The sequence below is a fragment of the Dreissena polymorpha genome, chromosome 2 (genome assembly GCF_020536995.1).
Source record: "Dreissena polymorpha isolate Duluth1 chromosome 2, UMN_Dpol_1.0, whole genome shotgun sequence".
NCBI lineage: Eukaryota > Metazoa > Mollusca > Bivalvia > Myida > Dreissenidae > Dreissena > Dreissena polymorpha.
In genome coordinates this window covers 79,602,249-79,624,052 of record NC_068356.1, presented here as the reverse complement: position 1 = coordinate 79,624,052, position 21,804 = coordinate 79,602,249, and the positions used below count along the sequence as shown (strand labels likewise).

Below are 21,804 nucleotides of genomic sequence, written 5' to 3'. Positions count from 1 at the left end.
ACTTCGTGAAGGTTCTTTTAAGATGTATTTAAATTGTCAAACTAAGGTGGGTAAACTAAAACCAACACTGCGTGTCACTGCTCAATCCGAAAACAATTAATACACAATTCCTAACACTATTCAACTCCTAAACTACGGTGGGTGAACTCACAAGAACACCTCCTTGAACATTGCTGTCAGTCTGTCTTGCCAGTTTCGGTGTGCCACGCGCACTGAGTGCTCTTTAACCTCTCGAGTTCCTAAACAGAAACATCTCGAAAAATAGGCTAATACGTTTTCAAAATGTATCAAAACTGTTTCTACACATAACCAGAGTTTTTCCGTATATCGCACTGAACTAAGATACATTTAGACTAACAACGAAATCGTTTATTTTTCTCATGCCATTTTCCCCAAAATGAATGAAGGAGGGAATTTTTTCGGCACAGCTGTTAAACGTCACTTTTGACCTTACCTGACCTTTGTAAGTGTCCAATAAAATTCAAATAAAATTTCCCGCGGCTAGACACGAATGAATACACTTAATTTATTCCATTGGCTGATTTGAGCATACCACCAGAACATTGGAAACATGAACGCGTATTTGTAACAGTGTTTTACTGCGTGTTCAGCATGAAACAATTTTATCTCTAATGAAAAGGATTGATAAATAGAACAGTTTTACACTCAACTCTTGACGTCAATACAGTTTGTACGTGTACCTTTTATTTTCAGAGGATTGCCAGCGCCAGAGCGTTTGTACTAAAAGGCTATGTTCTCATATTTAGTAATAACTTCCATATTCCTGTCTGTGTACTAGTATATTTAAGTTCATAAAAGTATTGTTTTTCCCTATCCTGATATTCGTTTTGGCCAGTAAAATAATCGTTAATAATATTGACGCTATCGCGTGAACTAGGTGAACTGGAATTGTATTTAGACCACAAATATGTTAAACGAAGATAGGCAGCGATATAATAATGGTATGTCAATAATAGATTCTTAAGGTGTTTTCAACAACACCATGATAAATATTATTTTTGATTAATTTAACAAGAATTATTTCACTGTGTTGAATACAGCCTGTGCTTCACAAAACCACTGACTCGTCAGCTGGGAGCAGCCCATCAACAAGTGTTTCATCCTTTAATCCAAGGACACTCTCCGGGCGGTGGAACCGCAGTGCTGATCAGGCACTACGGGTCAGTGGTAGCTGCCAGCTCTTCTCCTCCCTCTTGATTCATAGCCAACTAGACGCTCTCTCTGCTGCTTGACCCAGTCTCCCCACAGGTCTCTTTCTCTCTCCTCCTCTGATTCCTAGGGCACTTAGCATCCTCCATATTGATTAATGTATTAAGCAAGAGCGCGATGATTCTCGATACTGTTAATAATCGAATCAAATAGCAATTCCCGACAAACCACTAAAGCAGGTTTGTTCGAAGAACGCGCGTATAAATATTTAAAATATATACAGATACTTCGCGTGTGGCCGTTTGACTCATATGGTTTAATTTCGCTTCCATTCTTCTTTTGGTTTTCTGTTTGGTATCTATAGGTTTATGACCAGCAATATGTAATGATGTAAAATAAGCCGCGAAAACTCCGCGTAACATCCCGTACTGCGTGGGATACAGCTAAGAACTGCACAGAAAAAGACATTCGCGATCTTTGATCTCATTCATTGAACTCTTTACCTTTCACCAACTCCAAGCACACAACGCCGTATATCTTTTTTGTAAAGATATTTCTTGTTACAATTGTAACAACGCCAATTTCCAAGTTCAGTCTTTGATTTAAATATACAAAAGGCAGTTATTTTTAATTATAAACAAGAGCACCGCCTTGCGGGTGCAGACCGCTCATCTATTTTTCTTTTTAAAGGTGTAGGGACAAATCTCAATTTCAATCACAAAGGAGGGAGGGGTGGAGTGGAGAGGGGTGTATAGTGTGGGGGTGTGGTCATTTATTACATTATCTTCCAAAAATGCAAAAAAAATGCAAACAAAATTATTTTATTTTTTTCGGGGGGGGGGGGGGGGAAGATTCTAGGGTGGGATTGTTGGACGGTATTTCAAAAATAAAATAATAAAAATAAATATTTTTGTTTTTTAACCATGTTTGAAAAAAACAAGAGATGTGTTTGTCAGAAACACAATGCCCCCTATTGTGCGCCGCTTTTTTTTTTGTTTATTTTTACCTTTGACCTTGAAGGATGACCTTGACCTTGAACTTCCACCACTCAAAATGTGCAGCTTTATGAGAACGCCGCTTTGAAATATTTTTTTACCTTTGACCTTGAAGGATGACCTTGAAGGATGGCCTTGACCTTGAACGTCCACCACTCAAAATGTGCAGCCTCATGATAACGCCGCTTTGAATATTTTTATGACCTTTGACCTTGTAGGATGACCTTGACCTTAAAGAATAACGTTGACCTTCAACTTCCACCACTCAAAATGTGCAGCTTCATGAGAACGCCGCTTTGAATTATTTTGTTTGACCTTTGACCTTGAAGGAAGACCTTGACCTTGAAGGATGACCTTGACCTTGATTTTCCACCACTCAAAATGTGCAGCTTCATGATAACGCCGCTTGGAAATTATTTTTTTACCTTTGACCTTAAAGGATGACCTTGACCTTGAAGAATGACCTTGACCTTCCACCACTCAAAATGTGCAGCTTCATGAGAACGCCGCTTTGAAACTTTTTTTAACTTTGACCTTGAAGAATGACCTTGACCTTGAACGATGACCTAGACCTTGAACTTCCACCACTCAAAATGTGCAGCTTCATGAGAACGCCGCTTTGAAATGTTTTGTTTTTTACCTTGAAGGATTACCTTGACCTTGAACTTCCACCACTCAAAATGTGCAGCTTCATAAGATACACATGCATGCCAAATATCAAGTTGCTATCTTCAATATTGAAAAAGTTATGGCCAATTTTAAAGTTTTCGGACGGACAGACGCCATATATTTGATATTTGACCTTGAAGGATGACCTTCACCTTCACCTTTTATCACTCAAAATGTGCAGCTCCATGAGATACACATGCATGCCAAATATCAAGTTGCTATCTTCAAAAGTGAAAAAGTTATGGCCAATGTTAAAGTTTTTTTCGGACGGATGGACGGACGGACTGACATACTGACGGACAGTTCAACTGCTATATGCAACCCTACCGGGGGCATACAAATTATTTATGGGGGGTGGGGGTGGGGGGTATAGTGTGAGGGTGTGTTGGTCATTTATGAGATGATCTTAAATAAAACAAAATAATTGGGGGGATTGAGGGGGGATTCGGGGGGGGGGGATGCGGGGGAGGGCGTGGGGGATGGTTTGGATGGAGTCTATTGTAGTATGTCAGGTAAGAGTTGTTTTGTCTTAATCAGTCGAATCCAATCATAAATAAAGAAGTTATGGCAATTTTAGCAAAATTTAATAGTTTGACCTTGAGAGTCAAGGTCATTCAAAGTATAAGGTAAAATTCAACTTTCCAGGCACAGTACCCTCATGATAGCATGAAAGTATTTGAAGTTTAAAAGCAATAGCCTTGATACTTTAGAAGTAAAGTGGATCTAAACACAAAATGTAACCATATATTCAAAGTTACTAAGTTAAAAAAGGCTCATAATTCCGTGAAAATGACAACAAGAGTTATGCAACTTGCCCTTTACTGTCCCCTTATGATAGTTTGCGTGTGTTCCAAGTATGAAAGCAATACCTATGATACTTTAGGGGTTAAGTGGACCAAAACACAAAACTTTACAAAATGTTCAAGTATAAAGGGTCCATAATTCCGTCAAAATGCCAGTCAGAGTTACATAACTTTGCCTGCACAGTCCCCTTACGATAGTAAGTGTTGCAAGTATGAAAGCAATAGAAAAAAGTTGACCTAAACACAAAACTTAACCAAATTTTCAATTTTCTAAGTATAAAAAGGGCACATAATTCTGTCAAAATGCCTGTCAGAGTTACATAACTTTGCCTGCACAGTCCTCTTATGATAGTTAGTAAGTGTTGCAAGTATTAAAGCAATAGCTTTGATACTTAAGGAATAAAATGGACCTAAACACAAAACTTAACTAAAATTTTCTATTTTCTAAGTATAAAAAGGGCACATAATTCTGTCAAAATGCAAGCCAGAGTTATCTAACTTTGCCTGCCCAGTCCCCTAATGATAGTAAGTAAGTGTACCAAGTATAAATGCAATAGCATTGATACTTTATGAGAAAAGTGGACCTAAACGCAAAACTAAACCGGACGCCGACCCCAAGGTGATGACAATAGCTCTTTTTTTTCCAAAAAATAGATGAGCTAAAAATCATTAGTTTTCGTCAAATTTATTAATGCTAGTTTAGCGCTCTTAAACAACAGGTGTCTTATGTTGAAATCCCAGGAACACCTTCGCACGCCGTCTATGGATTTTATTATTTTATAAAAGTTTGCTTGATATCTGTACCTTGGCATTTGTAGTAATTGTCCCAAGTATTGTATTCATTTTGTGTTTTATTTAATATATATATATAGTACAGACGACCTTATACGCATTTTACAATACTTGAGTTTATAATCGATTAACGCCTCAAGTATTTCTGTTTGAGGCCTTTCAATTATTACGCAATATGCAGTGACCCGAATGTTCCAATATAATTACACGGATTGTGCCTGTTACCCGCTTTGAAGATTGGCGCAATAATACGTTTACTCTAAGAGTCAAACCTCCGTCTAGAATTACATTAAAAAGCTTACACAAAATATTCTATCTTGATATGTATTTATTTTAAACTTTTGCTAACATTAGGAGTTAATTACGCTAAAACTAAAATGGTGGGATAAAAGCGTGTACAGAGACTAGACGAAAATATTTTTTAACGAAGATTCCGTAAGACGAATGCTAATGCAAGCTCGGAATAACGCCAAAACATGTTCGCGACTGGTGAAGGGTAAAAACGACTTAAATCAAAGACACACGTTATAACCGCGTAAAGACTCGGTAACGTATTTCATGTTGTTACTGCAGAAACAAGAACGACATACACTAGATAAACCACATTTTTTTTTAACAAAGAGGGTCCTATCATATGCAGTATATACGCATAAAACAGACATGCGCGGGCGTTGATTCTAAAACTGATACATTTTTTCCGTACCTCAAGAATTGTGAGTGCTGTTGCAAGAACTGCAGATCAATAATGTATCAATTGCTTTAACAAAACAGGCAGATATTTGTCTGATTACAACTATAACGTAATTTTACCGTTCACCCAATAGAAAAGGAAACCACCGCGAACAGTTTGGCTACTGATTATTTTAACATACCCCAAGATTGGTCGGTGATGTTACAGATGCTGTAGATCATTAGGATCAGATAGCCGGCGGGGATGCAGAGAAAGAACCAAAAACCGTGCAGGAGACAGTAGAATTCGCTCGGGTGCATCATCCCCGTCAGCAAGAATATGCCCACCATGATGGCCAGGTACAGCGTGGTGGTGGAAATAGGGAACGATTCGTGGATCACTGGAATATGTGTGTACTGAGTTTGCATCAGAAACTCGAAATATACAGAACTAGTTTTTATTTATTTTCACTCACTTATATTGACCAAATTCTGCGCTTTCAATAGATATTCTTATTTACTTGTACGTCTACACTAATCACCACTTTTGATAAAATAGGGCAATGTGTTAAATTTACCGAAACGCAATGATTTATTTTTACGTAAATTGTTGTCTACCCTACTTACGCGCTGCATCACTCGCCTTTGAGATGTCTTTGGCAACCTGAACAGCGGTTCCCACCATCACCGCAGCCATGATGATGGCGTACAGGAATGTTAGCAATTTCGCCGTCTGGGATGAAACAAATAGTTAATTATGAAATATGTGATAATGAGCGCAAGCGAAACCGTATAGGATAGTATCGTTTAAACACTAAACATTAATTTCCTGTAAGTTGATGGTTGTTTGCGAAGAACATGTTTAAAAATATGGAAAGAAAGAAAATGAATGAAAAAGGTCCAGAGTTATTATTAATTGTGTTGTACTATTATTTTTTTATTTCATTTTTGTAACATATGCTCTATATCTTGATTATGATTTGACCATTTTGAGCCTCGTTTTCACAAAAAGTACCATATGTCCATATACGTGTATACTAATTCCAGTCACTCTGACCGATCTTACGCCATCAACAAATTGATACATAGAGGATATTTGTTGGATTCGGTGGATTATCGATTTTAATTCACGAGTAATCATATAAAATAATATTTTCACGAGTGTCGCTTTGTTCATCGTTTATATACATTGATAATGAGTTTTACTACAGAATTTCGCTCGGATAATGACGTCATTTCGTCAAAAAAATGACGTCAATAATTTTCACAAACAGTAAAATTATCAGTTTTAATTCACTGATATTTCTCTATAAACTACCGGAAAGCATAAAATAAATTCAGTATTTGTAACGATATATGTAAGTTTCTAACCTTAATCTGCATTTCCAAAGAAATCATTTAAATCTCTATAACGCTCAAAATCAACGAAAAATTCGTAAAGTATTTCGTAAAATAAAGTTAACACCTAAGCAATCAGTGTTCCTTATAGCAATAGCCACAATTTTAACGCTAGATGTGGTATGATTACATAGATTTTTGTAGATACAAAATGCTCGTTTTTAGTAATTTGTGACCACAATAAATTCCATGTTAATTTCCTGCGAATATATCTATTGATACGACACACGAACACTAAGATGGTACCATGTTAAAAACATAATAAAAACGAGCATTTTGTATCCACAAACATCTATTTTACCAGACCACGTCTGGCGTTGAAATTTTGACAATGGCCATAAGGAACAATGATTTTTAATTGTTAAGCTTTATTTTTCGAAATATTGTACGAAAATTTCGTTGATTTTGAGTAGTAATGTTACTTTAAACGACAAGGCGTAAACCACTGTCACTATCAACTGTACTATTACTGCCGCCGAAGAACTGATAAAATAGTATTTGACGCCTCTAATATATTAAAATGTAAATTGACCGTGCTCTGTGAAAATGGGTTTAATGAATGTGCGTAAAGTTCCGTCCTAAACTAGGCTGTGCAGTCCGCACAGGCTTATCAGGGACGAAACTTTCCGCTGTTATTGTATTTTTCGTTTAAAGATATTCTCTTCTTAGCAAAAATCCAGTTTAGTCGGAAAGTGTCGTCCCCGATAAGCCTGTGCGGACTGCTAGGGCTTATCTGGGACGACACTTTACGCACATGCATTAAACCGCTGTTTCACAGAGCGCGGCCCATATTAAGATACGTTACTAACATTGAGCTGCGTTTTCGATGACGTCGTAAGACAAATCACGGCGTATAGCACCGTCACTATCAGCTGTAGTATTACGGTCGTCGTAGGGTTAATATGCCATGCATACGTCAGACCGCCTGAGACAAAACACGTTTTTATTATACTAATATGATGGCTTTGTGTGTCTTTCATTGTAAATATTATTTCGTCGCTGTTCTTTGAAAACCGCGTAAGTCAAATTTGGCGCAAATTGTTATTTATTTTTATAAGAACGGCGGGTTCACGGGTCATTTTCTGCGAAAATACTGGATTTAATATCCAATCGGAAGGCATAGTTATGAGCACGTGAGAAAATCCTGAACACTCATTGGTGCACTAATTGTTTCTGCAAAAACTGCGTAAGTCAATTTTTACAACTGTTCAATAGGCAAAAAAGAACAGCGACGATTTGTTATTGAAAAGAAACACAGTTTTATGTTAGATAGTGATTTCATGAACACTTGGTTTATTTCTTGTTTGATTGTTTTTCATTTAAAGACATAACCCGAAAACAAAAATATTTGTTTCGCCAGGCAAATCAATGACGCCATTTTTGAATCATGGCTACGACATCATAACATAAACACGTTCTTGAAATACACTATGACTTTGTATACGTATACGTAGTCTCACTTAAATAATTTCCACTGTAAAATCCAACATACTGGATATTAATTCTGTATTTTGTAGAATGAATTCCGTTAAATTCTGTATTCAACCGCTGGGAAAGCGAGTTTTTTTTATGCGTTATCGAATAACGCTTTGTACATTCCGTTTGACATGGGGACACCTCTGTATGACACGGAAAGACGCCATACGTCATACAAAGTATTCATGTGCGTTTTCGCACACCATTTGTTTTTCTGTTGTATACGTATACCAAAGTCGAATAAATCGTTGTTTTCAATAGTATTTTCTTGTTTTTTTTATCGTACCCTAAGTACGAAAAATTAACAAGAAAATAATTATAAATAAAATATTACAATGGTGTTACTGCCTGTTTATCGAATGAGTTAATAGTGTTAAAATGTATTCCACGAGCGCCAACGGAAAACCAAAGTCATGTAGTATTCTCTCTATACAAACAAGTGTACAAATACACGCGTGGATCTGCATTTTTTTCAGCCCTTTGATGCGAATTGCAACAAAACTTGTACAAAGCACAATGTAAAGCTACTTTCTTGTATTGTTACCTGTGACCACGAGAATGATGGAGCTGGGTCCAATCAGAGTGGCGAAAAGGAGCACAGCTTGGTATAGCAGGAACACGGCGGAAACTCGGGGATTTAATCTCGAGACTGAAAAAGACATTGTAGTATTTATGTAATCGTGTTTTACCAACTCTTGCACGTTTACAAGGTACAATTTACTGCAACTATTAATCACTATTTGATAAAACGTTTTACACAGGGGCGTCGGAAGCAAATTGACATTGGGGCGGCGGAGAGGATGGGTATGGGAGTGGGTATCCCCCTCCCGTTGGTGGGGGTCCGGAGCCTCCCCCGGATATTTTTTTTCTTCAAATTTTAGCATCAAATGGCGCATTCTGGTGCGTTTTTATGCCTTAAACCTGACCTTATACACGTCTATTACAGGCATATTTTGAATGACAAAGTTGTGACAGACAGACAATCGATGGAGAAGTGATCTCTATATGTCGCAGTTTGTACTTTGTAGCAGGCGACACAACGATAGGGATCATGTGGGTTAAAATAACGTTTTTCGGATTTTTTTTCCCGCAATTCCGTTTTGGAAATTTGAAATTCGTTGGTTTGGAGTAGACATATTGAAATGACACGCAAAAGTGGTAACAAACATTAAAGTTTTTTTAGAATTATCGATTTACTTTGAGTTATTACAATTAATTCAGGTATCTTGAGGTATCTTTAATTTTGGGATAATTAAGGACTATTGGATATCGGTACATTTGTTTCATGTCATACTTTTCTTTATATTAATAAAAAGAAAAAAATACCAACAATGAAAGATTCTCAGGTTTAATTACTCAAGAATAAAGGGATTATCGTTATTAAAGAGATCGATCAATTAACAACATAATTGACACGTACACTACCGCGGGCGGGTGATGGCAAACAGCAATACACGTGTCATAACCGCGAAAGCGTGATTACCTTGCTTCGTGCTTAAGATATTTTCAAATTTACGGGTATTAAAATGGATTTTTTTTTAAAAGGTCTTTGCCGAAATTTTTTTTTGCCGAAAATATTGGGGCGGCGGCCGCCGCCCCTGCCGCCCCAGCTCCGACGCCTCTGTTACATATATCCTTCTTGCATTTTCTTTTAATAATACAAGGACTCCTTCACCATCAAAATGTCAGCCAGGGTTAAGTCATTCAAGCGACCTACATGCGAACTAATTGTCAGTGAATTTTACCGGGAACTACTTTATATATCCATGTATTGTTACTTTTGTGCAATGCCTTTTTAACATTGACTACTTAGTTGAACTCAATTGTTGATTGCTAGTGACAAGAAACAACTTATTTTTTTTGATTATACTGAAAGCATGTGTTGATATTTTATTTTGTTTCTACTTAAATATATGTATTTGTATTTTGTTTTTTACAAGGATTAACGGTGTTATAATTTCGTTGGATATTCATGGCACTTCTTTCTTGACTGCAACTCTTTCGTGTTAAAACGCTCGGCTGTTATTTGAAAAAAACACACACTTTTTCTGATGTTTAATCAGGGACAGCTTACATGTGCGAAATTTTATTGGTTTAAACAGAAATACTTTCTTTTTTTAACGATAGCGTTTTAAGAACTTACTTGTGCTCCACTCTTTCACCAGCAACATTAGGTTGGCCAATGTGGAGGCTACCCAACGGCGACGCTGTTTGAAGAACTCATCGAAGTCTTCCGGGCAATGCGTACTATTTTCTGCGGCTGCGCAGTACTCGATTCTCCATCCACTCTGCACCTACAAATAAAAGCTTTCATTTGACACTTACCATTCTATAAAAGATTATGCATTTCTTGAATAAACATGCTTTTAAAATCGCATATCATAATAGGTAAATCATTCGTTAAGAAATATACAGGGAAGTCAATGTGCATGAAATAGTACGAAGATTTTGCTCCCGTGTTATGCATTCCATAGGTTGAATCAATGTTTATCAACGAATATTCAGTTTTGATGCACCAAATAATGCCCAAACCATGATTGCGAAATCTTATTATCTCAATTTAGGGCTATAAACGTTTGATCATAGTGTGACAGTCCAAAATCCACACTCGTGGGGTCCATTTGTCTATTTAACTAAACCCATTGATTTCTCATGTTTACTTTTTATAATGAATGTCTTAAATAATAACTGATATTGTTATCAAGTCAACGTTACTGTACCATGAGTGTGCAGAACCAGCGATCCTCCCCCATGTCTTTGGTCAGGAAGTCAAACGCGTGCTCCACGTTCGTGGCGTACTCGGGTAGGATGTCACGGATAGCGCTGCAACGGTAGACGCTAAAACATCCGGGCGAACATAGGACCGAACCGATAACGTGTTCGGCTGCCTAGAAACAAGCGCAGTAAGTTATTACATTCGGATATACCTATACGAATTGTACAATAGGAGACTCGTACCCTATGAATACCGATATTGGAGAACAGGTCCTAAAATCCTAAAATGGCAGGCAAATGCGCCTGATTAAGTTATTCCCAATGTCTACGCATGCGCGGAAGGCTTATTTATCAAGAGATTTAACATCTTTGCAGAAATAAAACTACAACCATATTCAGTCAGTTTTCAACATTGAAAGCACGAAGGCGTTATCAGTATAGATGTATTACTTCTAATAAAATGTTCTTTCTGTCAAGGTATGATATGTCACATAAACTATTGTATATATATAACGTGTTCTTCACCTTTTGGAACCAATGACCAATGGCGTACTCGAACACCTGATACCAGACGAGGGGGCCGCTTCCTAGCGGATGGGTGCGCGCGCACACCGCCCCCACACTCGGGTCACGTGTCATCAGATCAAGCAGCGCTTCCACAGAGTTAACATTGAAGCGGACATCTGCGTCGGTGGTGAGAATGAAACATTCTTCCTCGGAACCTGGCGACATTCGAACCAGATATTGCGATATTTAAATATCACGTGACACAGGACTTCGAGTATTGTTAGCACGAAAATAAAGGCCTAATGGAATCGTTATGGGGTTACAAACGTCACGTCTTGTATTGCATCAAAACAAAAACGAAGTCTATACAATGAAAAACGCGATTGTCTCTTAAAGCTGATATTTTGCTGAAGCTATGAGTTAAGGTCTTCCACATGCTCAGGTGTATTAATTTCATAATTTATAACGGTCAATATGCCAAATTCTCGTTTTTAAAGAATGGCTCCATTTATAAGCCCTACATACTGCTGTCCTTTGGTTTGGTGAACATTGATAGGTGTATTTATAAGTCAAAGCTTGATTGGTTACTTACATTTCTCCTGTTTCAGGATGAAGTCCAACACGTAAGACATGTACATCACTTGGCTCCATCGCTTCTTATTCTTCACCTGTGAAATGTTTAGCCATATTTAATAGCGTTGCAATCGTTTTTCGGTATTGAATTGTTTTTTTGTAAACCTACTTAATCTCTGTGAAAAGTCTTTGCCATATTTAAAAAGAAATCAAAAAAATATATATTGCATTAACAATGTCATGTTGGTTTTCGGTAGTAAAATAGCTGTGAAGGTATTGCAAAACGATGATTATCAGCAACAAAATAACGAAGGACGTTAACACGACCACATTATTGCGCGTTGACCTTACCTTGATGTTATCCTTCAGGTGTATTTTGAAGACCATATTGCGTGCTGACCTTACCTTGATGTTATCCTTCAGGTGTATTTTGAAGACCATATTGCTGTTGGTGTGCGGGGTGTTAAGATTCCATGACACTGACAATCCGTACGGTGTGCGCGTGCGCGTACAAAACGTAGCAGTCACACCTGTGGCAAGTAATGTCGATATTTTGACTGATATGTCAAACGTTTGGAAAACTTCACAAAAAAACTCAACTTTTTGTTTTGTGCCTCGCAGGGGAGTTCGGGTGCATAAAGTTATATACCCGTTCGCCCGTCCGTCCGCCTTTCCCGTTTTTGTGCAGAGCGTTACTCGATTGGAAAATATAGTATTGGAAAGATAGTGTTTAAAGGTTGTTATACTTCATATTTTGATAAAGGGGTTAAAGACAAAAACGTGCAATGCATGAACCACGAAAACATATCATGTTTCCACTGATTATGGACAGTATCAATCAATCAATAATGAAATAAAATAGCAGAACAGAACAGAACAGAAAACAAATATTTTATTCACTTAAGCATATAACAGCTCATCGTGATCAATATAAACATTCTTACATGCGTGAAAAAATACCGTAAATAAAGATAATAATAAATTACTCGTAAGAGTGTTGTGTGTTAAAAATACAAAGATAAATTACATAATACACTGAAAATGTCAACAAAATTTGGCGTCAAGAGATTAAAACACAGTATATTCATTTCATATCAAACGGTTAATAAATAACCATTATAAAAGTAGAGTTAAACAAAAATAACATTATTTCTTTTCTTAAAACATGTTATACAGTAAATTACTAAATTCCGAAGGGTACCTTTATTATTACGTTTTAAGAGTTTCAAAAATTTATGCATACTTGGTCTAATTGAATAGTATTTTGATATATATTTTGATCTTTCTTCTAAATAAAATGGACATCTAAGTAAAAAGTGATAGCATAGCATACGAAATATTTGTAACTTTAAAACGTTTTATCAGCAAAGAGAAAAGTGCATGGTCCAAATAAATCTTCGTCGGCATTCTTCACTAATAGAAAGTTTGGATTTCGGATTTCTTACTAAAATGCATTATATGATCACTTTGTTACGGAATAAAAGGTTTTAACTTTGACTTTTTATGGAGCAAGACCCATGAGAATTATTGCAATCTTACCTAGTTCTTCTTCTGCCAGAGATATAAGCTGTAGAACGAAATCCGTTGGGTTAACGTCTTTCACGGCGCCATCGAAGAATATATGCGACTCGAACTTCCGTACACCGTCCGTCTGTGCGCGATGGATGCCGTTGATTGACTGCAGGAGTTGTCGCATTTCGTAGTCCGCCTAGGCACGAAAAACATAATGCGAAGGTAAACGTATACTTAAAATATTGAGGAATAATGACATATCTGTGTACATACTAAAACCTTTACTTGGTGGTACGTACCAAGACCTCGGTTAGCCCGCCATCTGCATGAGATCATCGTGCTGTGTATTGTAGAAAAACAGGCGTACCCAACGCAGCGCCGTGTACAAAGTGTTATATTCATATTGCATGTACATCTACGTTCAGAGTTACATCTTACACCACAGAGCACTCGGTAAAAGGTTTTATATGATGTTTCGTTAACCTTACTGTACATTATTCTACATGCATCCTTCACGTTCCATTCTACACATACCCCACCTACCTCTCTGTACATGGTATCATATACTATGACGTTCTTCAAGCTCTCGTTATGCATCGTATAAAAATTATCTTACCATGATGCTTTTCATCTTTGTACCACATGCTTTACTAAGAATTGTACTGTACATGATGTGATGCTTTAACCACATACCTAGGAGTACAAGTGGCCAATACGCTGTCGTTCGCGCGACTCGCTGTTTTTCCATGTTCATGGTAGTAAACCATTATTGAATACATGTATATCACGTTACCTTTGCGCGGCAACCTGTTTTATGCGTGGCTTTTCGTTGTAGTAAAACTGCCATGTCTATATCACTTACATCACTGCAAATAAACGGTTTAAACTTATGCACGCACCTCTCTGTACATTGTGGTACATATGATGACCTTCGTCCGGCTCGCCTTTAGCACGGGATCCTCATGCTGTTCGTCGTGGTACTCGGTCTTCTTGGACAGTATCAGCCATTGCTCCAACAGGCCGCTGGTGTACATAGGCGTCCAAAACAACTGAATGAAAACGGGGCCTGTATGCATGGTATGTAAGCAATCTAAATTACCGCCAGTAGGAAACATGTTTGAATGCGTGTTACATGTATGTCCACATTTTAAAAGAAACAAAGTCTAGTACGTTGGTACAAACATCGCCAGCACATACCCGATCTTTTTAAAAAGATACGAAATATTTACGAAAATATTTGGAAATCACTTGAGAAACTTTAACTGAAACACTGTTAAATAAAATTTTGCAAGATTTGAGGTCCTATTTGATTGACACTCAATAACCTATCCCAAGAATTTCGATCATTACAATTTTTACTTGGTGAAAATGAACGGAAACATAAATGTTCTGAATAACAACTTTTAACACATAAGTAAAGGACAATTATATTCAATTTAGCCTGCATTATTATCAACCAATAATTGCATTTTGTCATCGCGTGCTTTACAGTTTTACAGTTAAGTGCACCAACATGCATAAATTGTTTGATTTTACAAAGCGTATGAGTTTTTTTTTTGTTTTCAATGATACAGATTTAACTTCCAATAGACAACTTCACACACCTCAGCAATAGCTTGACAGCAATTTTATTGTTTGCGACAAATACCGATGCGTCTGGTTTCCGGCGCAGGCTTTTAGATGGACGTTACTGCTGAAGGATTTTGATCAGAACTATTTTCCGAACTAAATTAAGTTCTACCTGATCTTCTTTCAGCATGGCTAGAAACTGAGATCGGAAGAGCAGATACCCGTTGGAAAGCGTCTGAGCGACAACGAGCAACACCAGAGCGCTCACCGAGAATGCGTCGCCATACATCGTGCAATTGGCTGTAACATACTCACATATAATATAAGATGTTTCACTACCATATTACATGATAAACATATAGAGGGCCTAAAATGATGTGTATTTAATATAAATTAAGCTCAGTGTTCTCACTTTTATAAACGCTAAAGTAAAATATGAATGTTCGTTATCAAAAAGTTTTGCTCAACGGACAATACATGTACTTATTTATTATTCATCACAATACACAAATTATATGTCTGAGATTAAAAAATAAATGGACCGTGCTCTGTGAAAAGGGGGTTTAATTCATATACGTAAAGGGTCGTTCCAGATTAGCTTGTGCAGTCCGCAGGGACGACACTTTTCGCTGTTATGGTATTTTTCGTTTACTCTATTCTAGTCTTTGCAAAAATCCAGTTAAGGCGGAAAGTGTCGTCCCTGATTAGCTTGTGCGGACTGCACGACTAATCTGGGACGACACTTTACGCCCATGCATTAAACGCCTTTTTCACAAAGCACGGCCCAAATACGAAATTTGTCTGATTGCCAACAGTTGTGTACCTACCTTCACCTAAGTCACCACGTGCGCACATTGCGTAGAAAGTGACGTATGATAGCGGCGTGCTAAACAACGTCAAAGGAACTGAGAATCCGAACCGCTGCATGCGCGTTGTGCAAGCGATGTAAGCCGTGAAATATCCTGCAAAAGCGTTAAACGTAAGATTAACATCCATATATTAAGGTCATGTTTTTGGTAAACCAAAGCCTGGTTAAAGATATTTCGATAATCGTGAATGACTTTATGTTGATATTCATTCCATCGTTCTGTTAATGGACTTACCCCGGAACGAACTTTATTAAGATAAGCTTATTTATAAGGGGTAACAAACCCAGTTGTCCCATTTGAAAACCTTTCAAAATCACATAACTCTTAACTACTAGTATAATTTTTTAATGAAACAACTGTAGTACATGAACTTTCTTTACAAAACATGTTAAGCTTTGCTTGTTTCTACTGATTGGACTGGGTTTTTCAAAGTTATGGAGATCAGGATAAAAACTCCTGGACGTCTGTACTATCAGAGTAATTTAAATGCAACTTAATATCATTCAAGTCATGGAGATTATAATTGATATCAGTCAAGATTTTTTTTTGCAACTTACCAAAGAAAGTCCCGCCGATATTGCCGACGAACATCACCCAATCAGTCTTGGTCAGCTGGCTCATTTGCCCCCATCCCTTCACCCAGTCATCAGCAGAGGCATTGGGCAACATCCACGCGTAAAACAGGATGGAAAAGCCAAATATGCACACAGCCTTCACGGCGGACATGACAATAGTCAGTTTCCACGTAGACGGGGCCAACTTCCGGGTTGGTTTTTGGGCGGGCTGGGAGGCGATAACATTGTTCAATCGGACGCTTGCTCGCATAGGATTGCTCTTCGATGCGAAGATACGGGTGTGTGTAAGAAGTGTTAGTATAAGCAAAAGCATATCGAATATAGTTTTATACGTTGCTGAATTCCGGAAAATGTAAAATGTGCTAAAGACGTCACAAGCAGAGTACTGGTCAGGTTGGAATTGGTTTTTAGTGTTACAATGAATAGAAACAGAAAAAGTGTTTACATTGGTATTATCAGCAAAAGTATAAGAAACAGAAATCGCATTTACATTGTTAGTAGTATTATATTTTAGGCAACAATTTTATTAATAGGTATTGGACATTATTATTTTTTTGAAAAGAGTAATTCATAAATATGTTCTACAGTATTCTCCGTATATAACCCCGTTTCCTCGGGATGCATGTTCGCATCAGATCGCTCAAGGATGAGAAGATCCAGGTAAAAATGAGTATAAAAGCCCTCGTATAAGTCTACGTTTCAGAAGAAGTGATAAGAGCAATTTTAAATTTCAATATTTCAAAGTTTTAGTATGATAAAGTAGAAATAACATAATAGTACTTTCATCAAGAGTTATGGTAATTTGGAATTTGAATTCTTAAATAATTTGAACAAGAACAACATACGTCTAACACATTGTACATAATCACGTGCCTCGCTCATAAATGTTTATTTTTGATCTTAAAGGGGACTTTTCACGTTTTGGTAAATTGACAAAATGAATAAAATTTGATTCAGATTCGCAAATTTTCGTTCTTGTTATGATATTTGTGAGGAAACAGTAATACTGAATATTTACCATGCTCTAAAATATCCATTATATGCATCTTTTGACCTTTTAAAACCTTAAAATTATAAAGCGTTTCAACGCGAAACGATTGAATAATTTGAAGAGTTCTGTTGTTGTCGTTATGTTTTGTGATGCTACGAGGATTGCTTAATATATAAAGTATAAAATACATCACTTCTTGTATGAGTACGGATGGCCGAGTGCTCTAAGCGAGAGTTTTTTTACTCCAAGGGCATTGGTTCGAGCACAGTTGAGGTTTACTTTTTATTTATTTATTTAATTTTATTTGTGTTTACTTAATTGAGCTTTTTAGATCCAATGTTTTCATGTATCAATATAAAGCATTAATTTTAAACTTCAATACATGCTAAAATCTGTGAAAAGGTCCCTTAAATAATAATTATTTAACGCATTATTATAATTACTAATAAATAATTGGAATCGCCGCTACTAAGTTGTAAATATTGAAGGTAGCCTTCTTTTAGAAGCAAACACGTATTTTTGCAATAAAAAAAGCATCCACCAATAATTGTCAAAATAATAATAAAAAAGAATAAACGTAGACAAAAGATAACAAATACGATTTCCATAATTAAAGTAATAGTGCATAATATTATACAGACAATAAAATAAATATACTACGTAAAATGTTTTTATTTAATTAAGATCATTTACAAACAATTTAAGTCTTGTTAAAATAAAATACGTATTACGTTGGATATGGATTGGTATCCACTACTTGATGGCTCGCTGTGCCCCGTGGTTTCTCTGGACGACGCAAGACTCTTGACGAACGTTTGTTCCCCCATGATTTCTCTAGCGAACGCGTCACTATCATCGAGCGTTTGTTCTGACGTCACGTCGGCGTCACTTCCAGTGTTCAACAAACGGCGCTGGATCGCCGGTATCCAGGCGACGGAGAGGCATAGCACAGCGGTAACCATGACACCAAAACGGGTGGAATCCTCCACGGTGCCCACGTCCTGATCAGGGATCTTGTTATGGTTCGCGAACGTGTATCCTGAAAGGTAACCAAGTTATTTAGATGACGGGCCATGTTGGCAGAGATGTTGTTGATGAAATATATGGCAAATCTACTTTTGTTGAGTTAATCGAAGACGATTATGAAGAAGATAATTAGGTCGATTTTACTTCTGTTGCTTCTACTTCTGGTGATAATAATGATGATTCTATGGACGATTTTGATGTGTTTATTCCGATTGTGCTGCTGATGTTGATAATGATGATGATTATAGTTATGCCTTAACAAATTATCACGAAATTGAGAATGCAAATATCCGTTACCTGCTAAACCCAGACCAGCTAATTCAAATGCGAGAGCCACCGTAAAGAAAAACTTGGCAGTGCGCCCCCTATCCGCCATCCAGCTATGTAAAGCGTTGTATAGGACGGGAAGTACGAAGACCCCACTCATAAGTAACACCGTAGTTCCCGGCCCTGTGAGTCCCGGTACGCAGAACACGAACAGCGTGGTGCCAACTGACTCCACTACGCTCAGTACCACGCCCTGTATAGAGAAAGATCTGCGCGTTTAGCTCTCAAACATTTACCATTTAAAGTAACATTACTACTCAAAATCAACACAAATTTCGTACAATATTTCGTAAAATAAAGCTAAACAATTAAAAATCATTGTTCCTTATGGCCATTGTCGAAATTTCAACGTCAGATGTTGACTGGTAAAAGAGATGTTTGTGGATACAAAATGCTCGTTTTTATCACAGGTGGTTAGCGTGTGGCTATGATATTAATTAGTGAAAACATCATTTTGAATGATAAATAATCATATTATAACGAAAAATTAACTTTTCTGAAAAAAAAAAATATTTCACTATCAAATATATATATAACAAGGTATGCAACTCAAAATCAGCCCAAAACGGGGTGCATCGCTTTGAACAGCCATATCTTCATAAATTTTGCAGCGATTTTCACGATCTTGGTCTTATTCAACGCAGAAATGAATTTCCTTTCTGGAAATGTATATGTCTTGCAATATTTTAACAAATGCTGGGTCAACTTTTAAGAAATAACACGATACACAACACGCATGACCCAGTTGACAGTGATCATGCTGTCTTCAAGACTGAAATCTTCACGGAGTAAAGGGCAACTTCTCTACAAAGTTCATGTAGTTCGATACCATAATTCAATAAAACGTATGAAAAAACATTATTACCGTTCTTGTCGTTACATTCTGCATCAAGACTAACTGTCCAGCGCCGTTTGAAACCTTTGTTTACATACATTTCAACTAACTGACATTTTAAACATACGAGTGATTTCATTGGTCCAATGCGGAGGTGTGTCTTTACAACTGGAGATTTCATTCATAAAGAATACATGATCACTGTCAACTGGGTCATGCGTGTTGTGTATCGTGTTATTTCTTAAAAGTTGACCCAGCATTTGTAAAAATATTGCAAGACATATACATTTCCAGAAAGGAAATTCATTTCTGCGTTGAATAAGACCGAGATCGTGAAAATCGCTGCACAATTGATGAAGATATGGCTGTTCAAAGCGATGCACCCCGTTTTGGGGTGATTTTGAGTTGCATACCTTGTTATATATATATTTGATAGTGAAATTTTTTTTCTTCAGAAAAGTTAATTTTTCGTTATAATATGATTATTTATCATTCAAAATGATGTTTTCACTAATTAATATCATAGCCACACGCTAACCACCTGTGGTTTTTATTATGGCTTTAACATGGTACCATTTTAGTGTTAATGTGTCGTATCAATAGATATATTCGCAGGAAATTTACATGGAATTTATTGTGGTCACAAATAAATAAAAACGAGCATTTTGTATCTACAAAAATCTATGTAATCATACCACATCTAGCGTTGAAATTGTTGCTATCGCTATAAGGAACACTGATTGTTTAGGTGTAAACTTTATTTTACGAAATACTTGACGAAATTTGCGTTGATTTTGAGCGTTATAGAGACTAATTGTAAACTCAATTAACGTAAACACGCGCTTGAATTGTGGCCTTCATTGTTTGAGCACGTGTTTTATGAAATATATGACAGTGTGGCAGTAATTGTATGTAAAAGGTCTGTATCTTTTGATCAAGACTACATTATAAAGTAATGCATTCATCATAACGGATCTGAAACATCTTCTCGCGTAAAGGTCAGCATCAGATTAATTAAGATGAGCGTAATGGTCATATTGTATCAAATCTACCATGAAATACATTCGTATATGACAACATGTACCCCGATAAGGGATCGTCGGCTGGGCCAGGGGATGTCCTTCCGCAACGCACCGGTGAGGATGCCGCGTAGAAAGCTGAACACGTGAGGAACGATTGTTGCGATCTGCAGCAAAACCAAAATACCTTGTGCGCGTTGCTGTGCAGTCCCGGTTTCGAAAACTCCGCGAGACATTATGTGAGATAGTGAGATTGACCCGACCTGAAATTACAACAAAAAAATTACAAATACATTAGAATGTGAACTCTTTATGATGCACAATTGATGCAAAAAAAAACCTTTTTGCAGGACAAAAACAATTAATTAATGATATCAGAAGACTTCTTAGATCATTTTTGTTTTATACCATATGTTTGCTTAAATGTGTTTTTTTTTTCTCTGTAATTATTTGAAATACCGTCAACCATCGCGCCCATGTCTTGCTTTCTGTTTCCTTCGCATGTGCGCGGCGTTCATATCTCGCAGACATCGCTGTCACTGTGCTTGGACTGCGGTTTCACTGCGTTTGAGCGTTGGTCAAAGGCGACGTTATAAAATCCACACTACATTCTTTGCTTTTCTTGAAACTTTGTTATTCGAACAATGAGGCTCGAAAAAGCCTACATTACGATTATGAACGTGAAAGGGCCTTAATAAGTACCTCATAAACATAGTGGCAACGCAGTAGTGTCATAGCAGAGTCTCCATGCGTCTATAGTGAACAAATTGGCCACGGTTTAAATACGACTCAGGAAAAACTGTACTTGTCCAAGGTCGAGGTCATCACATTAAATTCGCGCTGAGAACGTAGTGTGGACACAGTGATGTCCCCGATCATCGATTGGCTGACCTGTCATATCTTGTGCGGCTTGATCGGTACCAAACGTATTTCTTTTGTTATCCTTGTCTTCACAGGTTGCTCCAGACCAGCTTTCCTTTCCTGGCCTTAACTGAGCTGTAGGTACGGTATGTCTGATACCGCGATTGGACTGTGAGTACCGCCCTTAGCCTCTAATAGCAGATGGCTTCGGCATAAATTGCATCAGACCATGACCCTACCTACGAATTGGTCCCGCCACGTACACGCGAAAAAAGTTAAGCAGAACTCACGGCGTGATGGTTGACAGTATTTGATTTCTTTAAGAAAATACACAGGCATTCCCACTACTATTATTGGCGTTTCTCACACTGTTAACTGTTTCGGTCGTATAGAGGACGCCAATCGATGTAACGGGGATACGTTGGACATGTTCAAGTTAGCTCCCGTTCGAGC

At 37.3% G+C, this 21,804-nt stretch overlaps 1 protein-coding gene across 5 annotated transcripts in view; it reads right to left on the bottom strand.

The window, feature by feature from the left end:
* The window catches only part of LOC127867732 (uncharacterized), a 49,639-nt gene that overhangs the window by 15,389 nt on the left and 12,446 nt on the right, over positions 1-21,804 (bottom strand). For 3 of the 5 annotated variants that reach the window (XM_052409084.1, XM_052409085.1, XM_052409083.1), the window contains exons 4-21: positions 20,556-20,753; positions 18,607-18,829; positions 18,015-18,322; positions 16,275-16,551; positions 15,676-15,810; positions 15,021-15,148; positions 14,179-14,328; positions 13,307-13,475; positions 12,173-12,297; positions 11,787-11,862; positions 11,213-11,409; positions 10,693-10,860; positions 10,116-10,266; positions 8,517-8,621; positions 7,306-7,421; positions 5,726-5,831; positions 5,302-5,499; positions 152-239 (exon numbers count right to left, since the gene is read on the bottom strand). In XM_052409084.1, coding sequence (XP_052265044.1) covers positions 152-239; positions 5,302-5,499; positions 5,726-5,831; positions 7,306-7,421; positions 8,517-8,621; positions 10,116-10,266; positions 10,693-10,860; positions 11,213-11,409; positions 11,787-11,862; positions 12,173-12,297; positions 13,307-13,475; positions 14,179-14,328; positions 15,021-15,148; positions 15,676-15,810; positions 16,275-16,551; positions 18,015-18,322; positions 18,607-18,829; positions 20,556-20,753 — 2,918 coding nt within the window. Of the gene's footprint in view, positions 1-151; positions 240-5,301; positions 5,500-5,725; positions 5,832-7,305; positions 7,422-8,516; positions 8,622-10,115; positions 10,267-10,692; positions 10,861-11,212; positions 11,410-11,786; positions 11,863-12,172; positions 12,298-13,306; positions 13,476-14,178; positions 14,329-15,020; positions 15,151-15,675; positions 15,811-16,274; positions 16,552-18,014; positions 18,323-18,606; positions 18,830-20,555; positions 20,754-21,804 lie in introns of all 5 variants that reach the window. The other 2 variants (XM_052409086.1, XM_052409087.1) reach the window with 2 other exon arrangements.